The 19,472-nt window shown below is 46.3% G+C and overlaps 1 protein-coding gene across 3 annotated transcripts in view; it reads right to left on the reverse strand.

Moving 5' to 3' along the window:
* The window catches only part of RIGI (RNA sensor RIG-I), a 568,474-nt gene that overhangs the window by 271,787 nt on the left and 277,215 nt on the right, over positions 1-19,472 (reverse strand). For all 3 annotated transcript variants that reach the window (XR_013607126.1, XR_013607125.1, XM_078675991.1), the window contains exon 10: positions 10,931-11,093. Coding sequence is in view for 1 of the 3 variants with exons in the window: in XM_078675991.1 (XP_078532117.1) it covers positions 10,931-11,093 (163 nt within the window). In the remaining 2 variants the exon portion in view is untranslated. The remainder of the gene's footprint in view (positions 1-10,930; positions 11,094-19,472) is intronic.

Raw genomic sequence — 19,472 nt, forward strand, 5'->3', positions numbered from 1 at the left:
GCCACTAGTAAGTGGCATGTCAGGCAGAGGGGAAAGCCTACTTTTCATGCCCTACTGAAATGATGAACTCTCAAGCTTTCCATACGGGCCAGAGTGGAGCAGCAATCTTTTAATGACATTCCAGAGAAGAGGAGAGCCAAGATGGCCACCGGACAGGAGATTTGCTTACTAGCTCCGGGTACTGGGATCGCCCTCGGGTGAATATTCCCGGTGATACCCACCCATCGCCTGCTACATCATGGGGCATTAGAACAGTCTCACCTTCTTGTGCTCTGCACGTTGTTGGAATACTTCACAGAGCTCTTTTGATAGCACTTTTTGTCCTTTTTATGTTGAAGTAATGTGAGAGGAAAATGGCCACCGGACAAGAGCGTTGCAAGCGAGCTCGGAGTGCTGTGTTCTTCCTCGGGTGCACTTACCAGTGATTTGCGGCTATCACTAGCTACATTGTGGAGCACTGAAACGGTCTCACCTTTCTTGTGAGGAGTTCTTTGAGGAGCCTCCTTCAGGACCTGGTGGCGCTGACATCGCCTGACCGAGTTGGGCGCAACCTACAGGCTGGTGCGGGGAGTCACGGCTACAGAACCGTGAGGACACAGCATCCTGGAAGCTGCTGATCGCAGCGGGAGCCCACCATCTTGGCATAGATCTGCGGCTGGAACAGTGGGGATTTGAGTTGTCCTGATGTCCCCGATCTGCTTCAGAACAACACCGACATCGGCGCGGATCGGCGCTGACCGGCAAGCAGTGCGGTGAGCCTGAGCTTGTTCCTCGGTGGCACCAATCTGGTGTGACTGGCGGGCCCCAGAGGGAGAGGGAAGAGAGCACAGCAACCCACTGCTGTGGCCTGCCTGACCTCAAAATGGCAGCCAAGCAGTCCAGTTCCAGATCAGAGTAACCTAACAAATAGTCACTAGGTCTGCCTGACCTTACAATGGCGGCCAAGCTGCCCGATTCCAGGCCAGTAACTTAAAGAATAGTTATCAGGTCACATCTGCCACTGGGATACGGACCTCAGTTCGAACCACTGAACCTAAGGAAGCATGGAAAGCTAACTTCCTGCTGGGTATCATACAATGAAGAGCTCCTTGAACTCCGGAGGTGTGGCCTGAACTGCAAATGGCTAAACACCAATGAAGCATATCAACTCTTCTGTTACACAGACAGATCATTCTCCTTTAAGGTCCTGTCTTTAATTTTTCCAACATTCAGAGGCAACTCTCAGGCCTATTACCAGCTCCACGTTGGTAGTGCAGCTCACAGGGAAGTTTGGGGTCAGACAGTGCACTCGACCGAGTGGTGTAGACCAATTCAACGGTTCACACAACATCTACTTCGGATCCTTTGGGGCAGCATCCTCACAAAACTGGCCCCGGCAATTAATTGATACTCCACTCATGTTCTGGCTATCTGACATTGGGTTCCAGGCACGCCAGTTGGCTACATTGCCCCAAATACCCATGCCCTCACCTCCTTTTTGTCTTCCTTGAATCTGCACAACACACTCCCCCATACCTGACCTCAAGGTGCATAGCAAAAAAGAAAGGACAAGCCCCCCCTGGGATAGCGTCCTGTTCAGCCCTCAACTTTCAGCGCTTCCTCACCACTCTTAGGTTAAAAAGAAAATATATATATCTTTTATTCTAACTATATTCCCCCCTACCAAATCGCTCAACACTGCACTCGAGAGATATGGCCCCAACTCATGGAGTACCGATATCCAAAAAATCTCTCTTATAACGCAAAAAAGAAGTTCAAACACAACCTTCTTAAACAACTACTGGAAAAACTAGTAGCGAATACCGTCTTCAGCGCATCCAATAGAAATAAGAAAACTGACTTCCTCTTCTACTCAAAACGCCCTTCTAAGTAGAGAAATATCTTCCTTCTTCACCTACAGATTTCCAAATAAATCCCCTATGGAACCAAACTCACCACCTCCCCCTCACGAACCATTGGAGGGGAAATCTCTGTTTCCATTTTCAGGACAGCGAACATACTTATACAAGCCATTGACCACAACTTCTCCATCTTTGACCAACACTATCCATCACTTCTCACTACACTAACACAACCTGACCTTGCAGCACAATCTCCCCTCTTCCCTGTACCTCCTTCAGCCAAACCTGGACCTTTGCACCCAGATGACCACACAGACCTGGTGCTCACCTTTGTTGAACCCTCCGTATCATTTAACACCCTTGCTGCCCCCCCTACCCCGGAATCACGCTTGAAAACAAGGCACACTGACGTACTCCTTAGCGCAATAATGTACACCTACAACATAACCGCACCAGCCCCGAAACAAGACCAAACGTCACTGAGCCCCATACAGATGCAACACTCCTAAGTAATACAGTCCCTCCAAAGCTCTGACTAAATGTAGACCCTCCTCTGCCCACTCAAAATATACACCTCCATACCCTCAATAGCACTGGACCTCCCTATATTGAAGCTCACTCACCCCACTTAACCACAAGTCCTGACACGTTTACATCCTCCCTTAGAGCTGGAATCCTCACTGGCAGACTGTCCTAGCTCCTGAATCAAATAGAACAAAATATTGAGTCAATAGCTAAAGACATCTCACATGTAAAAAAGGACCTTCTGATCCAGGTCAAATTAACCTCCAACCACACCCCTAGAAGGGAGAAGCTGCCTTCATGGATAGGTCCCCCAATTCTCAGCCAAAATTCCTATGGGACCCCCATCCCTTTGAGTTGTGCGGCCTTCAGACCCCACTGAGCTCACAGCCTTATATCCGATCAGGAAGCGGAACAGCTCTTAGAATATTACATCACTATGACCCAGAATATGGTCATCAAAACTTTGTCCACTATCCCAGTAATTGTGGGCTCTAGTAGAGTACCTAAAAATGCTCACCTCTCCCAGACCACCTGCACAATACACAACTATTCAGAGACTTTGCACCACAAACATGCCCAGCCATCTAACATGCATGCTCCTCAACTGCAGATCAGCAGGAAAACACGCCACTGATATCGCAGAAGCTATAATGGAGAACGAAAAAGATATTGCATTCCTCACTGAAACCTGGCTTAAAGACCACTCAACACCCATTCTTGACTTGCCCATCCCTCCCGGCTATACCATCTTGAGACAGGACAGAGCACAGAAACTAGGTAGTGGGCTGGCAATCATTCACAAAGATGATATCATCTCACTCCTTTAAAGGCCTCAAAATATTCTCCTGTCGATTACCTCAGAGCTGAACTTTTAGCTAAAGGCGCCTTCCCCATCAAACTCTACAACATCTACCACCCTCTGGGTGATCACACCCTCTTCTCAAAGGAACTTACTGATCTGATAACACAGTTATATATAACAGACTCTAATGACATTTTTTGGGAGACTTCAATACTCATTGGAATAACCCAGAAGACACCTTGGTTCGTTTCCTTACTAACCTTCTTGAAATTAATGACCTCAAACAATTCTGCAATGTACCAACCCATTGCAAAGGATCCACCTAGATGCCATAATCAGCAAAAATTAGCGGATCTCACTTCAATCCATCACACCTATCGACTGGTCTGACCACCATCTCATACTGTTTAAGATCAAGACCCACCTCAGATCTCTCACAGCCCCCTTCAAAAAACCTACACATTGAGCCAAGAATATCAAACAAATCCCTATAATGGAATTGGAATCCAGGGTCAAGACCCAATTAAAATTATCAACCTCACCACCCAAAAACAATTCAGCCACGACTGACGTGCTTGATCAAATTGCACCGCCTAAAATGACACAATGTAGAAAATTACCATTGAATTACGGGTTCAGCACTGACCTTAATAGTGAGATGACATCTCAGTCAGAAAGAATATGGAGACAGCACCCTCTACAATGCACCTCACACTCCTAAGATCAGCACAGCTTATAAGAAACACATTTTTAGAGAAAAAGCCACCTTCTTTCGTAACCAACTTGAGCTTGCAAAAAAACAACCTAGGGAGCTCTTCAACATGATCAAACGACAAACTACCCCTACCTCCCCTCACAAATCAATAGCCACTAATGAACGTTGAGAAGAAATTGCCAAATTCTTTACTGACAAAATAGCAAATATTGAGCAATCCATCAGCCAAGTCGAAAATCCGTCTTCCATACCAACCCTCCCTGCTGACTCACTTGCCCCAATGGTTGCTCCCTCCGCAGACTTAACTATTGACCAAATGGCCCAAAGAAAAACTATTGTCTACTAAGATTTCCATCAACTGAAAAATAATGCTAATTGGTCGGACGTCAAACCCATGACTGAGAGTGAAGTCTACAGTATAATTGCAAACTTGAAGCCCACTTCCCTCTCCAATGATCCCCTCCCTTCCACATTAGTACAAAACCTCAACCATATCATTGCCCCATTCTGGAAAAAAATCCTTAACACCTCTTTCTCCTCAGGACTTGTACCTGACTCCCTCCAACTAGGCCAAAACACTCCCATACTTAAAAAACCAGGGGCTGGCCCCAATGAATTCAACAACCTCAGACGTTTCTCTAACCTCCCATTCCTAGCCAAAACAATGGAGAAATGTGTCCTCCTACAACTCAATCATCAGATAGAGCAATTCCGTCTCCTTGACACCTTCCAATCAGGATTCGTAAAAGGCTAATGCACAGAAACTGCCATGCTCAATATCGTGGACGACATTCCCAGATACTAGGATTAAGGAGACATATGCCTCCTAATCCTAATTGAACTATCTGCTGCTTTTGATCCTGTTAATCACCCATCTCTGATTTAGACACTCAAGAACCACAGTGGTATCAATGGCACGGTCCTCAGCTGGTTAACCTCGTACCTACAACATTGCTTGCAACAAATAAAATCAACAAATGTTTATCTAAACCAACACTAAATCCCCATGGTGTACCCCAAGGCTCAATTCTCTCCCTTTCTCTTTTCAATCTCTTCATGGAACCCCTTAATTAATCTTAAATCAAGCAGCGGTAAAATACCACCTTTATGCCGATGACATCCAACTTTACTCAATATTAAGTCACCGAGTGACATAATTCATCTGAATGATACACCAATCAAGGTACAATCTTGGCTTAACACCAACCACATGAAGTTGAACCTCAACAAAACCTTAATTACTACTTTTAACCCCGAATAACAACCCTGTCCCAATCCAAGGTTGGCTCACTTACTTGGTTGCCCTTAACTGTTCTCTTACACTATCCAACTCCGTAAAGTCCTTGGGCATCACTCTGGACAAAACTCTGTCAATGAAAGACCACATCAACAACTCAGCCAAAGGAGCACTGTTCACTCTTAAAAATATCAAGAAAATCAAAACTTTTATTCTACCTGATGATTTGAGGATGGTAGTGCAGTCTCTTGTCCTCTCAAAACTGGATTATGGAAACGCCATCATCCCAGGAAGTCCAAAAACCCACCTTGCCCCCCTTACAACAGTTCTCAACATGGCTGCACGGCTACTAACATTTGAGCACATTTCACCGGCCCTCAAGAACCTCAAATGGCTTCCCATCAAAGGAAGATGTATTTACTAGAAGGCCTGCAGCACCCACAAAGCCCTTCACGCCTGGAACCCCAACTACCTAGGTTCAAAACTTTCCAATGCAGGAACACCCAGAACTCTGGGAAGCTCCATTTCACTTCTTCATATCCCTCCCAAACTGAAAAAGAAATCCTCTCAGACTCACTCATTCTCTGAAAATGCTCCTAGGATCTGGAACGCACTCCCTAGAGATCTCCAATGTAACCCATCTTTGACATGCCTCAAACAGGACCTTAAATACCTTCTGATCAACAAATACTTTAATACTCAAACAAACTAAACCACGCTCACAATGAGTCACACAACCCATTTAGACCCTTAGGCGGGCATTTGATTTGATTCACACCTTCCTGCTTGGTACGCACGCCTTAATCTTGTTTTGTTACAATATCCTCTACCTACCTTGACAGCTTAATGATTGCCTAGATATGTTTATCTGGATGCACCTCTGTTTGATCTGTATACTTATATGTACTTCTACAGAACGACCCTGCATTATATCTAAAGTGCTCTGATAGCTTCGGGTCTAGCTAGTGCTGTATAAAACCTATTATAAATAAAAAAAATAATAATAATAAAGAAGTATGTATCTCTTCTGTAGTGTCTGGAATAGGTCAAAGGATCAACGCAAAGTACTCCATAAATGTGAAAAGAAATACACTTGCCAAAAAAAGTGGGAATTAATCTGCATTCGGGTATCAAGAAGGGATGGGTTACAGCGCTTCATTGAGTGGTTTGAAGGGAATGGTGAGAGACAGGAAAAAAGCACACAAAGTTCATAAGTATGACAGGACTGGGTTCTTACAGTCGCATTTTTTAAATGTGGAAAAAAATGACATCCTGATTTTTCTTTGGGTTTTATAAGCAATGACAATCAGGATGGGATGTGAGAGTGGAGGGGTCCAGGAAAAGGATTGGGAGTGAGATAATTTGAATGGGGGGGTAAGATTTTATACTGGACAGAAAAGTGGATAGTATTGTGTTGGCAGCATAAACTCCTTTGCTAATACATTGGTTTCTCTACGTCAAGCAAAACTGAGGGCGTGGTGCCTATAAATACTAGTGGCTTACTTGTAAGCTTTTCCATGTTATATTTCTATCTGTCTTCAATGGGTAGATTTGTCAAAAATGGCACACAAGATATGCAGCTATTTTAAAGACCTGGGCCCATATTTATCAAGGATTGTGTCACCCTTGCACTATGCAATGAGGCCACCTTCTGTAGCCCTGCATGGCTTGATAAATCCAGAGTAACGCCAAGCAGCCAAAATCACTGCATTGCGTTATTCTGTGGCAGGGAGGCGTTCCATTGGTGGAGCATGAGTGTTCCCATGGATTTTTGTGCATTCCCAGATTTGACATTAGTTGCAGATCTGGGAATGCATCAAAATGCTACGCCTTCCCAGGTGAGGCATAACAAGGAGAAATAGCTTTATTTCTCCTTGTTTTTTCCTCGCTGTGGGTGCTGCATTCAGCAGCACAGGCACAAGCAGAATTGTTTTTTGGCAGGAAAGTGTCCCTTCCTGCACAAAAGGAATATGCTACTTACCAGTATGCATCTGTTCTTGGCATGTAGAGCTGCAGAGTTGTACACTTAGCAATAGATCGCCACCTGGTGTTGGGCTCTGATGATTGCAGGTTGTTGTCTTCTTGGAAGAAGTCTTTGTAGTCACGAGATAGGTGACTCCTCCCTTGGACAATACTGCGCATGGTCATCGACTCCATCCTCAGATTGTTTTTCGCCATGATCGGAAATGATGGAGTTAGTAAAAGTAAAGAGAAAGGATGTTCTTGCATGTGCATCTAAGTAAGATGAGTACAGGAACGGATACAAGTTCCGGGGAGGCGGGAGGGCGTGTACAACTCTGCAGCTCTACATGCCAAGAACAGATGCATACTGGTAAGTAGAATATTCCGTTCGAGGCATATGAGCTGCAGATTGTACACTTAGCAACGATTGTGCAGCAGTGTCTCCCCTAGCGGTGGTCGCTTGTATCCATTGCAGCATACTGAAATAGTGTTTTAAGGACAGCTTGGCCTACTGCAGCTTGCTGCTTGGCTTGCACGTCCACACCAATAGGGTTTAGTGAAGGTGTGAATGGTAGACCAAGTTGCTGCCTTGCATATGTCCTCTAGGGGTATGTTTCCTAAGAAAGCCATAGAGGCTCCTAGTTTGCGAGTGGAGTGAGCTCTAGGAGGAACTGTTAGTGTACGTTTAGCTTTTTGATAGCATATTTGAATACACTTTACAATCCATCTGGCAATTCCTCCTTTAGAGATGGGATTGCCTTTGTGTGGGGAAGAGAAAGATACAAATAGTTGTTTTGTCTTTCTGAAGGATTTAGTCCTGTATGTGTGTCCCGTCCTTTTTGGGTATTAGGAAATACAGGGAGTAGACTCCTGTTCCTTGTTCCTGTAAAGGGACCTTTTGAATAGCATCTTTTTGTAGAAGTGCTATAACTTCCTGTTGAAGCAGAGTTATGTGTTCTGTGGACATTGGACGCTGCCTGGGTGGTATGTTTGGGGGGGTTGCTGTGAGTTCTAGGCAGAAACCATGTTGGATAATTTGTCTTACCCACCTGTCTTTTGTGATTGAATTCCAGACAGGTAGGAACTGTGATAATCTGCCCCCCACAGGAGTGGAATGCTGTAGGGGAGGCAGAGGGAAGTCACGGTTTGGGAGTGGAAGAGGAGCGGTTGTTATTACCTCTACCTCTTCCCTTATTGTTGTTGCCTCTGTTGGTAGGTGTTCCATTAATTTTTCTAGTTGGTTGTAGTGAGCCCTATTGTAGCGTGAGAGTAAGGCTTGTGTGTTTGCTATGCGCCATATGTTTGTTGCCTGTGCAGCAATCCGTTTCCCTGATGCATCAATGATTTTTGATTCCTTGTCAGGCGGGGGGTGTCAACAGAAGTCTGGGAATTGGCTCTTTTACGTGCATTTGACACCACTAAAGAGTCCAATGGCTGATGTCCCTTAATGTAGACTGGATCAGCTGGTGCTGGTCTATACTTTTTCTCTATTCTGGGATTTAGTACCCTACACCTTACTGGATCTTTAAAAATCTCTGGAGCATGTTTAAAGACCCCTTTGATCATAGGTAGTATTTGAGTAGATCTTTGTGACTGCTCAAAAGTGTCTAATAAGAAATCCTCCTCAATGGCATCAGAGTGCATTGGAACTCCGTGGTAAAGTGCAGCTCTGTTTGATAGATGATTGAACCCAATACTATCTTCTGGAGGGGAAGGTTTTGTTGGGTAGTATTGAGGGTCAGGGATGTCTGGTGCATTATTTGGTTGGAAATTATATGCATCATCCTCTTTGGGATATTCTGGGTTAACATACTCATCCTCATCTAAAGGGTATGTATGTGTGTCTGGTACATCATCCCCCCCACCTAGGTCATACTCTTCGTCAGTGTGGTGTGATGATGCAGGAGATTGAGCAGGAGAAGTTATAGGCTCAATATATGGAGTGATAGGAGAGGAAGAAGGTGAAGGAGAGGAAGGGTGCATTGGAGAAGTTGCACAATCCTTTTTGGCAGGAACCACAGTTGGAAGTGGTGTGTCTGCTGGTCTCTTTTTGTGAGGAATTGCTTCCACATGTCCAGTTTTTGGATTGATATAGACCTTTTTCTGTTTTGGATCTGGTCTAAATAGATCTTCCTCTTGTATAATCCTCTTTGGCGACGATTATTTAGGTGCCGATAGTGGTTGTTTAGTGTCTTTTGCCTTATGAGGAGTGATTGAGTCCTGTGGCAATTTCTTCGGTGCCGAAGGTGGTTTAGGCTTGTCTGTATCAGGCTTTGTGGTCTATGGTACCGCTATTGAAGATTTCGACGTGGAGACAGGTTTTGTTGGGCCTGCAGCGCCGGAGTCTATCTTCCCGTCTTTGTTTTTGGAACCGGATGGTTTCGGAGTCGAAGCTTTCGGGTCCGTTACTGTTTATGGGTTCGGCACCGATGTCTGTTTAGGTTTGGGTGCTGAAGAGTCTTTGGGCACCGAAGGGCGTGTTGGCTTCGGTGCAGAAGAGTCCTTCGGTGTCGAAGGATGTTTCGGTGCCAATGGAGGAGGTGGAATTGGCACATGTGGTTTTTTCGGTGCCGAGGCACCGGAAGGCGTAGTCTTTTTCCTCAGAGCCGAGCCCAAGGCGGGGCGTCGGAGGGTAAATTTCGGTCTCGACTGGGCTGACCGTTGCCTTTGGTTTGGGCAGTGTCTGTTGTGCAGGGGCAGAGGTACTCATGGGTTGTCGAGATGGAATCGAATCATCCAAGTCCTCTGCTCCCGATATGATCTGGAGATCAGGCGAGTCTTCCTCAGCGACAAGTGGAGCCTCGTCCTCGGAGATATCTTCGAGTGGGTTCTCGTCCTCGGAGACGTCTTCTTCGACGATCTCCTCCACAAAGATGGCCGCCGGTGCTGGCGCTGATCTCATCATCTCGTGTCGACGGGCCCTCCGATCCCGAATGGTCTTTTTCGATCGGAAGGAGGCACAGGCTGTGCAGGTCGACTTGTCGTGTTCTGGCGAGAGACAGAGGTTGCAAACCTCATGATGGTCGCTATGAGGGAATTTTGCTCGACATACCAGGTATCTCTTGAATGGAGTTCTGTCCATGAGGCGTAGGCCGTACGGCGCCGATAGGCCCAACGGCCCGCTAGACGCACCGGGATGTAGCTGTGATGTCGAAAGGTTTTTTCGATGTCGAAAGTTGGTTATTTATAGTTTTCGCTTCGAAAATGTCGAAAAGTGTCTTTTCTAGCCGGAGCGGAAAACTTTCATCCGAACCCAGTGGCAGGAAAAAACAATCTGAGGATGGAGTCGATGACCATGCGCAGTATTGTCCAAGGGAGGAGTCACCTAGCTCGTGACTACAAAGACTTCTTCCAAGAAGACAACAACCTGCAATCATCCGAGCCCAACACCAGGTGGGGATCTATTGCTAAGTGTACAATATGCAGCTCATATGCCTCGAACATAATCCTTCCTACAACAAAGGCATCATTGCAATAAGATGCAAAGGTGCTTGCGCTGACGCTAGGCAGCCAAAAGTGTGCTAGCGCTAGGAAAGGACAGGAATGCAATGTAAATGTGGCGCATTCCAGCACTTTGCCTTTCATACAGTGCAGCCCAGCAAGGTGGCTTGCTGCATTGCACTACTTGAATGATAAATCAGAGCCCTAGTTTTGTAAGAACGAGGGACATTTGCTCCATATTTTTTCTTAATTTATTTTAACACACAAACGGTTCAAGAAATCAATCCCCACCTTAAGACAAAGCAAAACTAGTAATTTTGAATGAAGTCCCAAATTTGCTTGTATTAGAGAATCGAAATGTGGTAGCCACAAATGTTCAGAAACCTACAAAAGTCTATTACACTTACTTTTTTCTGGCTTAAACACAATCCTCTCCAAGTCCTCTTGGTTTTCTCTGACTGTAGATATGACATGCGCATCCAAGATGGCGCAGAGCTTACAGATGTATTCCTTTGTTTCCTTGATGTTCTTGGATTTACCAACCCCTACTGATGCAGTAAGTCCGACGATCTGAAGGATGGAAAAAATGAGAAGTCAATGAATGAAAGACATAAAAAAAAAACTTTAGATGTTAAACTATGCCTATTTTGTTTTGAGTTACTTGCATTTAGGGTGGTGTAAAATTGCCATCTCATTGTACACAGCTCCCCAGAAGACAATTTGAAAACACCTTTGCATATCTGTACAAATCGTTCATACAATGAAAGATTGTTTGTGTACAGGAGGGGGACCTTCCTGTACATAAACAATATTTCCTCTGCATGCAGACACCCTTGCACTATGATGCAAGGGTGCCTGCGTTGGCGCTAGGCAGCTGAACTCAGCGCCAGCGCTAGGGGCAACGGAGGGGTGCGCCACATTCTTGTGGATACGGCACATCTCTGAGTTTTCAGAATGGAGAAGCGTGGAGTTAGCAATGTTTGCTTAATGCCACGCTTCTCCATTCTGTTGTTTAATATGACACTTCATTTTCATTGTGCTGAAGTATATGTGGAACATAGGTGCATGGTAACATATATATATTTTTCCTCTTTTCTTAAGTGAGTATTCGATATAGATGGTAGAATACACAGGAATACAACAAAGAAGAACTAAGCCCGCAGAAAAGTGTGGACCCCAGCGCAGCATTCCATTTAAGATAAGAGGGGTGTTCTCCTGGCACCCTCTCCCGCAGTAAAGCATTATATAGCTTAGTAATCAGACCTCTTCGCTCTGTCCCTGCCAGCACCGCCTGCAATGTTTTAGGTTCCGTCGGATAGTTCGGGTAGATAGCACTAACTGGCCTGCGGTACTCTTACATAGGTAAACCCTAACATGAAGCTATGGTTCTGACCCCCTTGTACATCCTGTAACAAGCGGAACTGACCTTGTTTATACAGGTCCCCCATCTGTGTAATTCCGCCTGCCCCCAACGCCCGCAGCGCGGACTGCTCCTGCACTGCGGAAATATCAGGGTGTGCAGCCAGCGATAGGTAAGCTGTGACCTTTTAGCTAGAGCCCTCCAGGCCCATACAGTGCAGTGTACAGGGTTGATTTCGGTCCTGGGGCCACCCACTCCCCCCGAAATGGTCGCCGCCTCCAGTAGCATTGGGAGAACAGCATCAGACTATATAGCAGTGTGGGGCAGAAACCGCTGTGGAAAGTGCCAATAGTGCGTAACTGTGCCTGCACGCATAGGTAGTATAACCTTATGTCAGGGGCCTCAAATCCACCCCAGTCAAATGGCTGCACAAGAACGTCCCAACTGCATCTGGGCTTCTTACCACCCCATACAAATGAAAGTAAAGCCGAATGGATCATCTTAAACAGTGAGATGTTCAACCTAATAGGAATATTTACAAAGAGATAGAGAAGTTTGGGCAAGATAGACATTTTGATAACTGCAATACGATCAGCTAGCGAAAGAGGCAACCTAGCCCACCGCTTCGCCTGCTCAGTGATCTGTGGGATATCTCGGCTATAGTTTACAGAGATGACCTGATCCGGATCTCTATGTAACCATATCCCAAGTACTTCACCGGATCCCGAGTCCACGTCAGCAGGAAGTCCAGCTTGACCTCCCGCATACCAGCCATCAGCTGGACCACCGTCGACTTCGCCCAATTAATCCCTAAGCCGGAGTATCTCTGAAATTTTATATACTCCTGAAGCAATTTCGGTAAGAAAGTGTCAGGCTCACGCACATCCAGTAGCATGTCATCGGCGTACAGTGAGACCACAAGTAATCTCTGCCGAAAGAGCAATGCAGCCGCCCCATGCCGCTGTCGCAGCTTACAGGCAAGAGGCCCCAGCACCAATGCGGAAAGCATCGGAGACAAGGGGCACCCCTGCTGTGTGCCTCTTTCAATGGGAAAAGCCGATGGCACCCAGCCATTGACGCATACTCGTGCTACAGGCTCCGTGTACAGCACCTTAATCAACTAAAGGAAGATCTGGGGGAAGGCCCATCCTAGTTAAAACAATAAACATGTAGTCCAATTGAACGGAATCGAAAGCCTGTGATGGGTCAAGCAGCACTGCCACTATTTGAAAATCTGGGTCAAAGTAGTGTAGAGTAGAGAAAGTGTGGTGTTGATCTAGCAGTTACGAAACCCGACAGGTTTGGGAGGACCAGGAGAGGAACAAGCGGCAGAAGCCTGTTGGCAATCATCTTTACCAATATCTTGGCATCTATATTAATAATCAAAAGAGGCCTGTAGGAATCGCATCGTTTGGCAGTCTTGCCAGGCTTCAGAAATGTCACCAGAAGGGCTTCTTTGAGGGTGGGCGGGAGACGCCCCTCCTCATATGCCTCCGCATAAACCTCTAGGTATCTAGGGGCCAGGTCGTCCACATATGCATTATAAAACTCGCTGGGGAGCCCGTTGAGTCCCGCAGCCTTACATGTGGGAAGAGACATTATGGCAAGTTTTACGTCCTCAACATCAAATGGTTGTGTAATGTATTCCCTATGCTCCTGAGAAAGCCACCCAAGTGCAACGTCATCAAGATAGAAGTGTATATCCGCTGTCGGCACTGTAGCCCCAGTTGCCTAGAGGTTGGCATAAAAGCTGAGGACTATCTCACTAATCTCGGGAGTGGTGTAATGCCCAACCCCATCGTCATCCAGCAGCTCAGTGATGCATTCCTGACTGCGTGGCGCTGCTAACTTTTGAGCCAGAGAATAGCCCGGTCGACCCCCCTCCCCATAGTAGCGAGCTGTACAACGTTTGGATCTGTGCAGTAACTCTTGATCAACTGTGTCATTATGCTCTGTAACAAGGTCTCGTATCGCAGATAACGTTGCTGGAGAAGGGTTCTTCTCATACTCACGCTCGAGTGTGGAGATTTCAGCAGCTTATTTATGTATTCTGCGCCTTAGGTCCCGCAAGACTACAGCCTGTGCACCTATGCAGATTGCCCTGATGGTCACTTTAAATGCTTCCCACAGCACTCCAGCCCGCTCGACAGGTCCTATGTTCTCCCTAAAACAATTACGAATCGCCTCCCCAATAGTATGTTTAAAAACCGGTCAGTTTGAGAAAGCTGCTGTAAACGCCAATTAAAGGGCGGCCTCTCACATGTCGGCACATGTAGCTCAAGGACCACCGGGGAGTGATCTGAGAGCGTCCTGGCCATATGACTGATTTTCACGTCCAAGTGCAGATAACCTCAGTAACAAGCCAGAAATCTATGCGTGACCACGTACCATGTACAGATGATATAAAGGTGCTTTCCCTCACCCCAGGGTGTTGCATACGCCAGACATCATGCAGGTTCCCCGCATCCAATCTACCTAGCAGAGCCTCAGATGCCTGCTTGAGCTGCACTGCACCACTACTTAACCGGTCCAGGGCCACATCCAGACAAACATTAAAGTCACCTCCCCAGAGTATCTCAACGGGAGGAAACCCTGAGATGAGGCACCATACGTCCGCAAAAAAAGACGGATCATCAATGTTCGGTCCATAGACATTGACCAATAATACACTCATACCACCCAATTGGCCATGAACCATCGACATTCAACCAAGCCCATCTGTTTCAGCCCGAATAACAGTAAATGGGATGCCTTTCTTCACGAGGATCATCATCCCCATGAGTAAGTAGAGTAAGAGGATGCAATTCTGACACCTGCCCAGCGTGCACCCACGTTTTGTTCCGAGACTTTAGTGAGGTGCGTCTCTTGAAGAAAGGCTACTTGCACATCCATCCTATCCAAATACGCCAATACAGATCAGATTTTCTTGGCGGTGTTCAGTCCCCGAACATTCCAGGTCAAGAACTTTACCTTACCACTCATTCATTCAGTACCATGGTAACCGAACACATATACAATAGAACCTACCCCGTATGCCCATACTTGCATGATATAACTCAGATGCAGATTCACTATAGAAGAATAGTGCCGGTATACCCCCTCAGTCACAACCCCCCAACTCCCCACCCACTTCAGCATCCCCAACTCGCCAAAGCCAACCCATCGTAGTGTAAATAGGAATTTGCATATGGGGTTCTCCCATTTGGGGGGCGTCAGAGTGCTACTAGCCGCCCATCAAGTAGGAGGTGGCTGAGCAGATCTATTACTTGTGCCGACATTTATACACACGGCCGCACTGGGAGCAAAAAAGGTCCAACCTATAGGAAAGCATATAGATAACCTAACATTAGATAGTGCTGAAAAAGACCATGTATAATGGGGTGAAGTGGTAATTCAACAGAGGGGTGTCCACCCCCCTACTGCTCCTCATAGTCCGGTGCAGCGCTGGACTCGTGCCGTTTCAGCTTCAATTGTTTGGCGTGCACCAGGGCCGCCTTGGGATTGGAAACAATTCTTGAGTCTCCATCAGGGCCAATCTGCAAACGAGCAGGATACAACATTGCATAAGGGACCCCCCTCTGTCTGCAAAAACTTTTTCGTAGCACCAAATTCCCTTCTGGCGGCCCACACAGCAACTGTAAAGTCATGGAAGAAAGCAAGTGTGTTATCTTGGTGTACAATATTATCCTTATCCCTGGCCATCCCCAAAATAGTGTTGCGTTTCCTGTAATATAACAGCCTCGCTATTTTTGGGCGGGGTGGGGCGCACGTGACAGGTCTCGCTGTGAGAGAGCGGTGGGCACGCTCGATAATAAACTTGTTAGACAGGTGCTCTGTGCCAAAAATGTCTTTGATTAAGTTTTCCACGAAGGTCTCCGGCAGCCCCGTGATTCTAATGTTATTGCACCGGGACCGCACTTTTAAGTCCTCATTCTTGGCCTGAATGAGAGCCAGGACCTTTTCCATATTGAGTGTCTTCCCAACGACCTCACTCAGGCCATCCTCTGTCGCAGATACCCGTTGTTCAATCTCCCCCATGCAGGTGTTTTGTTTTTCCAACTGCGCAGACATGTGGTTCAAGCCGTGGTTCACTGCCGCCTTTGTGCCCTCAATGAATAAAAGGCTGCGCTGCATTGCCAACAGCGTGGTTTCAAGTGTGGGAGGGGCATCACTTTGGGCATCAGCCTCCGAGTCCGAAGCTGCTTTCTGTCACGTTTTCGTAGTTTTACGTGCCTCAAACGTGAGGCAAGATTGTGATTTGTCAGTTCTCCCCATATCCACCACCCTTGTGGGCCAAACCTATCACGCTGGTGAGAGAGGAAAAGGGAGCATGGTAAGGTGCGCACAGCACAGTCCTTTACCAAATATGAAGCAGTTGTAAGAGGAGATCCAGGCAGTGGACCCCCGGACCCACGAGCCCAGAGGCACCACTCACACAGGTGCCGCTAGAAGGGGAAATCACAGCACAGGCCAGGGAGACTCAAAGGCCCACAGGAGAACAAGGCCGAGGCGGCAGGATCGCCTCAGGGCCCTCCGTGCAATGCACAGCCGTGCACGCTTAGTGCAGCGAGTAGACAATGGGAACACAGTCCCGCTGTTCACCAGATTGGGGCACCAGGCATATTAGTCAACAAAGTGCTTTGAATTGGGTTGGCGCAGCGCCCAAAGCACAAGGCCCATCAGCCACAGTAGGCCATACGTAGTGCTCTCCACACAAGCAAGTATTAGAGGCTAGCAGTAGCTGTAATGCAGGGTTGGCCAGTCCATGCAGCAAGTGGTATCCATACATCAGACTGAGCAATAGGCAGGGGAGAATCACAGGCAATCCCGCGCGGTGGCAGGCCCTGCACCCTTCGGGTCCCTCAGCCGGCAGCAGCTAGAAACGTGATGGCCAATCCCCTGTGTGGTGACCGGCACCAGCAGCCCCTGCTAACTGCACGCTCCCCTGGTGCCCGCCCCAGCTCGCAGGTCCCGACAACCGCCAAAGGCCCACACCCACCGCCGTAGCAGTGGGCCCATACAGACCACGCCCCACTTACCACAGCCAGCACCAGGAGCGTTGCAATCGTTTGCAGGCACCCTTCAATGCAGCCCGGGGCTTAGGGAGTCTCAGTTGGGCCCCCGCACCACTCCACACTTAATCCAGGGCTCCGAACCCGCACAGCAGGCACCCGGTGTACTCGCGTAAGTCACTGCTGCAGGAGGGTCACAACGGCTCAGGTGGCCTTGCACCAGTCAATCGCTCTCTGCCCAGGATCAGCCCGCAGCTTTTCTTGCCACCACACTGCGCAGACGACGGGAGCCTCGGTGGTTGAGCTCCGCCTCAAGGCCACACGGCAGTCGCCATTTTGCGTGCACTAGCCCGGACCACAGCAGGAAGGATTCCAAATGCTGTGGCGGTCCAAGGCACTCAGCAATACCCCCAAGAGAAGCAGGGGAGTAACAAAATGCAGACCGTGCACAGTAAGGGTGCAGATGTAGCGTTTTGAAGAAAGATTCTTGACGGATAGTGGTTCAGCCGGGCAGAGCTACACTAGGGGGCGGCCATCTTGCCGTGTGCCCTCTAGCGCCCCTCAATGGTAACATAATTACTGTGGGTGTAAATGGTTAGGATCCAGCCAGTGTAACCCTAATCCACAAAGTCCTGTATTGCTCCTCAGTACATATGTACCCAGGCATGTTAGCAAGCTCCTATTAAGATACTCACAGGTCAGTGGCAACTCATATCAAATGCACTTATCACACCATGGTTAGAGTCTGCATTGGCGGTAGAAAGAGGTTATACATACAGTCAATATGTTAAAAATGTTTTGGTTTGTCTACTTTACTAGACTGTGCTTTAAATCTGTTTAATTACCTTTAAAACTGATAAAAACAGATGCGGATTTTCTATCATATATATATATATATATATATATATATATATATATATATATGCAAAACTGAATCCTGACCGCCAAACGTGGCGGAAACAGCAGGCGTGGACCTCTTCAACACACAGCAGTGTTTAAACGCGAACCAAAGCCACAGCAGACAAAAGGTGTTTTCAACAATCCATTTATTTGCAGAAAAATGTAAGAGCCAGTGCCCTCCCTATATAAATATAATCGCTCAAAATCCTTCACTTATTCGTAAAAGACCAGACCGCACTTTTAGGTTGAAACAAATGCGGCTTTATTTACCCCACAACAAAGTTAGGACGCGTTTCGGCGTAGCGCCTTCTTCGAGCTGTTACCATATAGTCAATTTGTTCAACTTATAAATAAAGTTACAAAAGAAACATGGTTCGTCTGATTGCGTCATTTCCTCTCAATTCATAAACATAAATGATGCACTCAACTTAATTCAGTATCGTGGCGGCCATCTTAACATTTCATTCTTGTGGGTAAAGATGCACTCAATTCTACATTTTTCATTCAAAATGCATGAACTTTGAACAGAAATTGAGCCCTGAATGGGCAAACACACACTTTTGATTATCAGACGGTTACATTACTAATGATTTCATTGTAGTACAGGTAAGAAGATGAAATGAAATTAGAAGAATAATGAGAAAGTTATATACATATATACATTATTTCCCAATATATATATATAATTCACTGAAAAAACCATAGGTTATAGACCATATATAGTTAGGAATTAGCATTTAAAAAACCTTATTTTACTCACACAAAACCATTGAAATTCCATATATAGTTAGTTGCACTAACTATATATCGCGCACCCGCAATCCACTGCTGATGATGTCACATATTACATCATTCATGACATGGTCAGTGACATCACTGATGACATCACTGATGACATCTCAAATGACATCACTGATGACATCACTGATGACAACATCCAGTGACTGTATGTTTCTGTAAAGTTAAAATATGTCTTACATATTGAAGAATGAGTGGATGTACAAGTGTCTGGACGAAGGATTTAGTAGGTGCATGACTGAATGTATGAGTGAGTGATTAAATGTGTCTCACTGAGTGCATGGGTTAGTGACTAAACTGTCTTAATTTGTGCATCATTATGTCTGTTGTTCTGTAAACTGCTGCATGTGTTGATCAGTAGCTATATGAGTAACTATATGGGTTATTGATTGATTGCCCAAGTATTTGCATGGGAGACTGAGTGTGTGTGTGGCTGGCTGGGAGGTGTGTGACTCTGTACAGATCAATGTGTACTTGTATCAATGATTGTATAAGAGAGTAAGTATGTGTTAGTATATGGTTGAAAACGTAAGGTGCTCTATGTTTAACTGTATAGAGTAGAAAATGGAAGTGTGATTGATTCTTTACAGGACTGACTAGGTGTGTGAGTAACTCCATGGATGAGTGGCAGAGTGTGAGTGTCTGTATAGGTGTATGAGTGCATATGATAGTGTTGTAAAGATGAGTGATTGTATGTATGAATGATTGTATGGGTGAATGAGTGAATGTGTGTGTAGACGTAGGAATCAGTGAGTACGTATGTAGTAACTAGTATTGGTGTGTCAATGGTTTCAAAAATTATACTCTGTTTTTAACACTGGGTGAAACAGAGGTTATATTAAAATGTGAGGAGATGCATTGTATTGTCACATGAATGAT

The sequence above is a fragment of the Lissotriton helveticus genome, chromosome 2_1, assembly GCF_964261635.1.
Source record: "Lissotriton helveticus chromosome 2_1, aLisHel1.1, whole genome shotgun sequence".
Taxonomy (NCBI): Eukaryota; Metazoa; Chordata; class Amphibia; order Caudata; family Salamandridae; genus Lissotriton; species Lissotriton helveticus.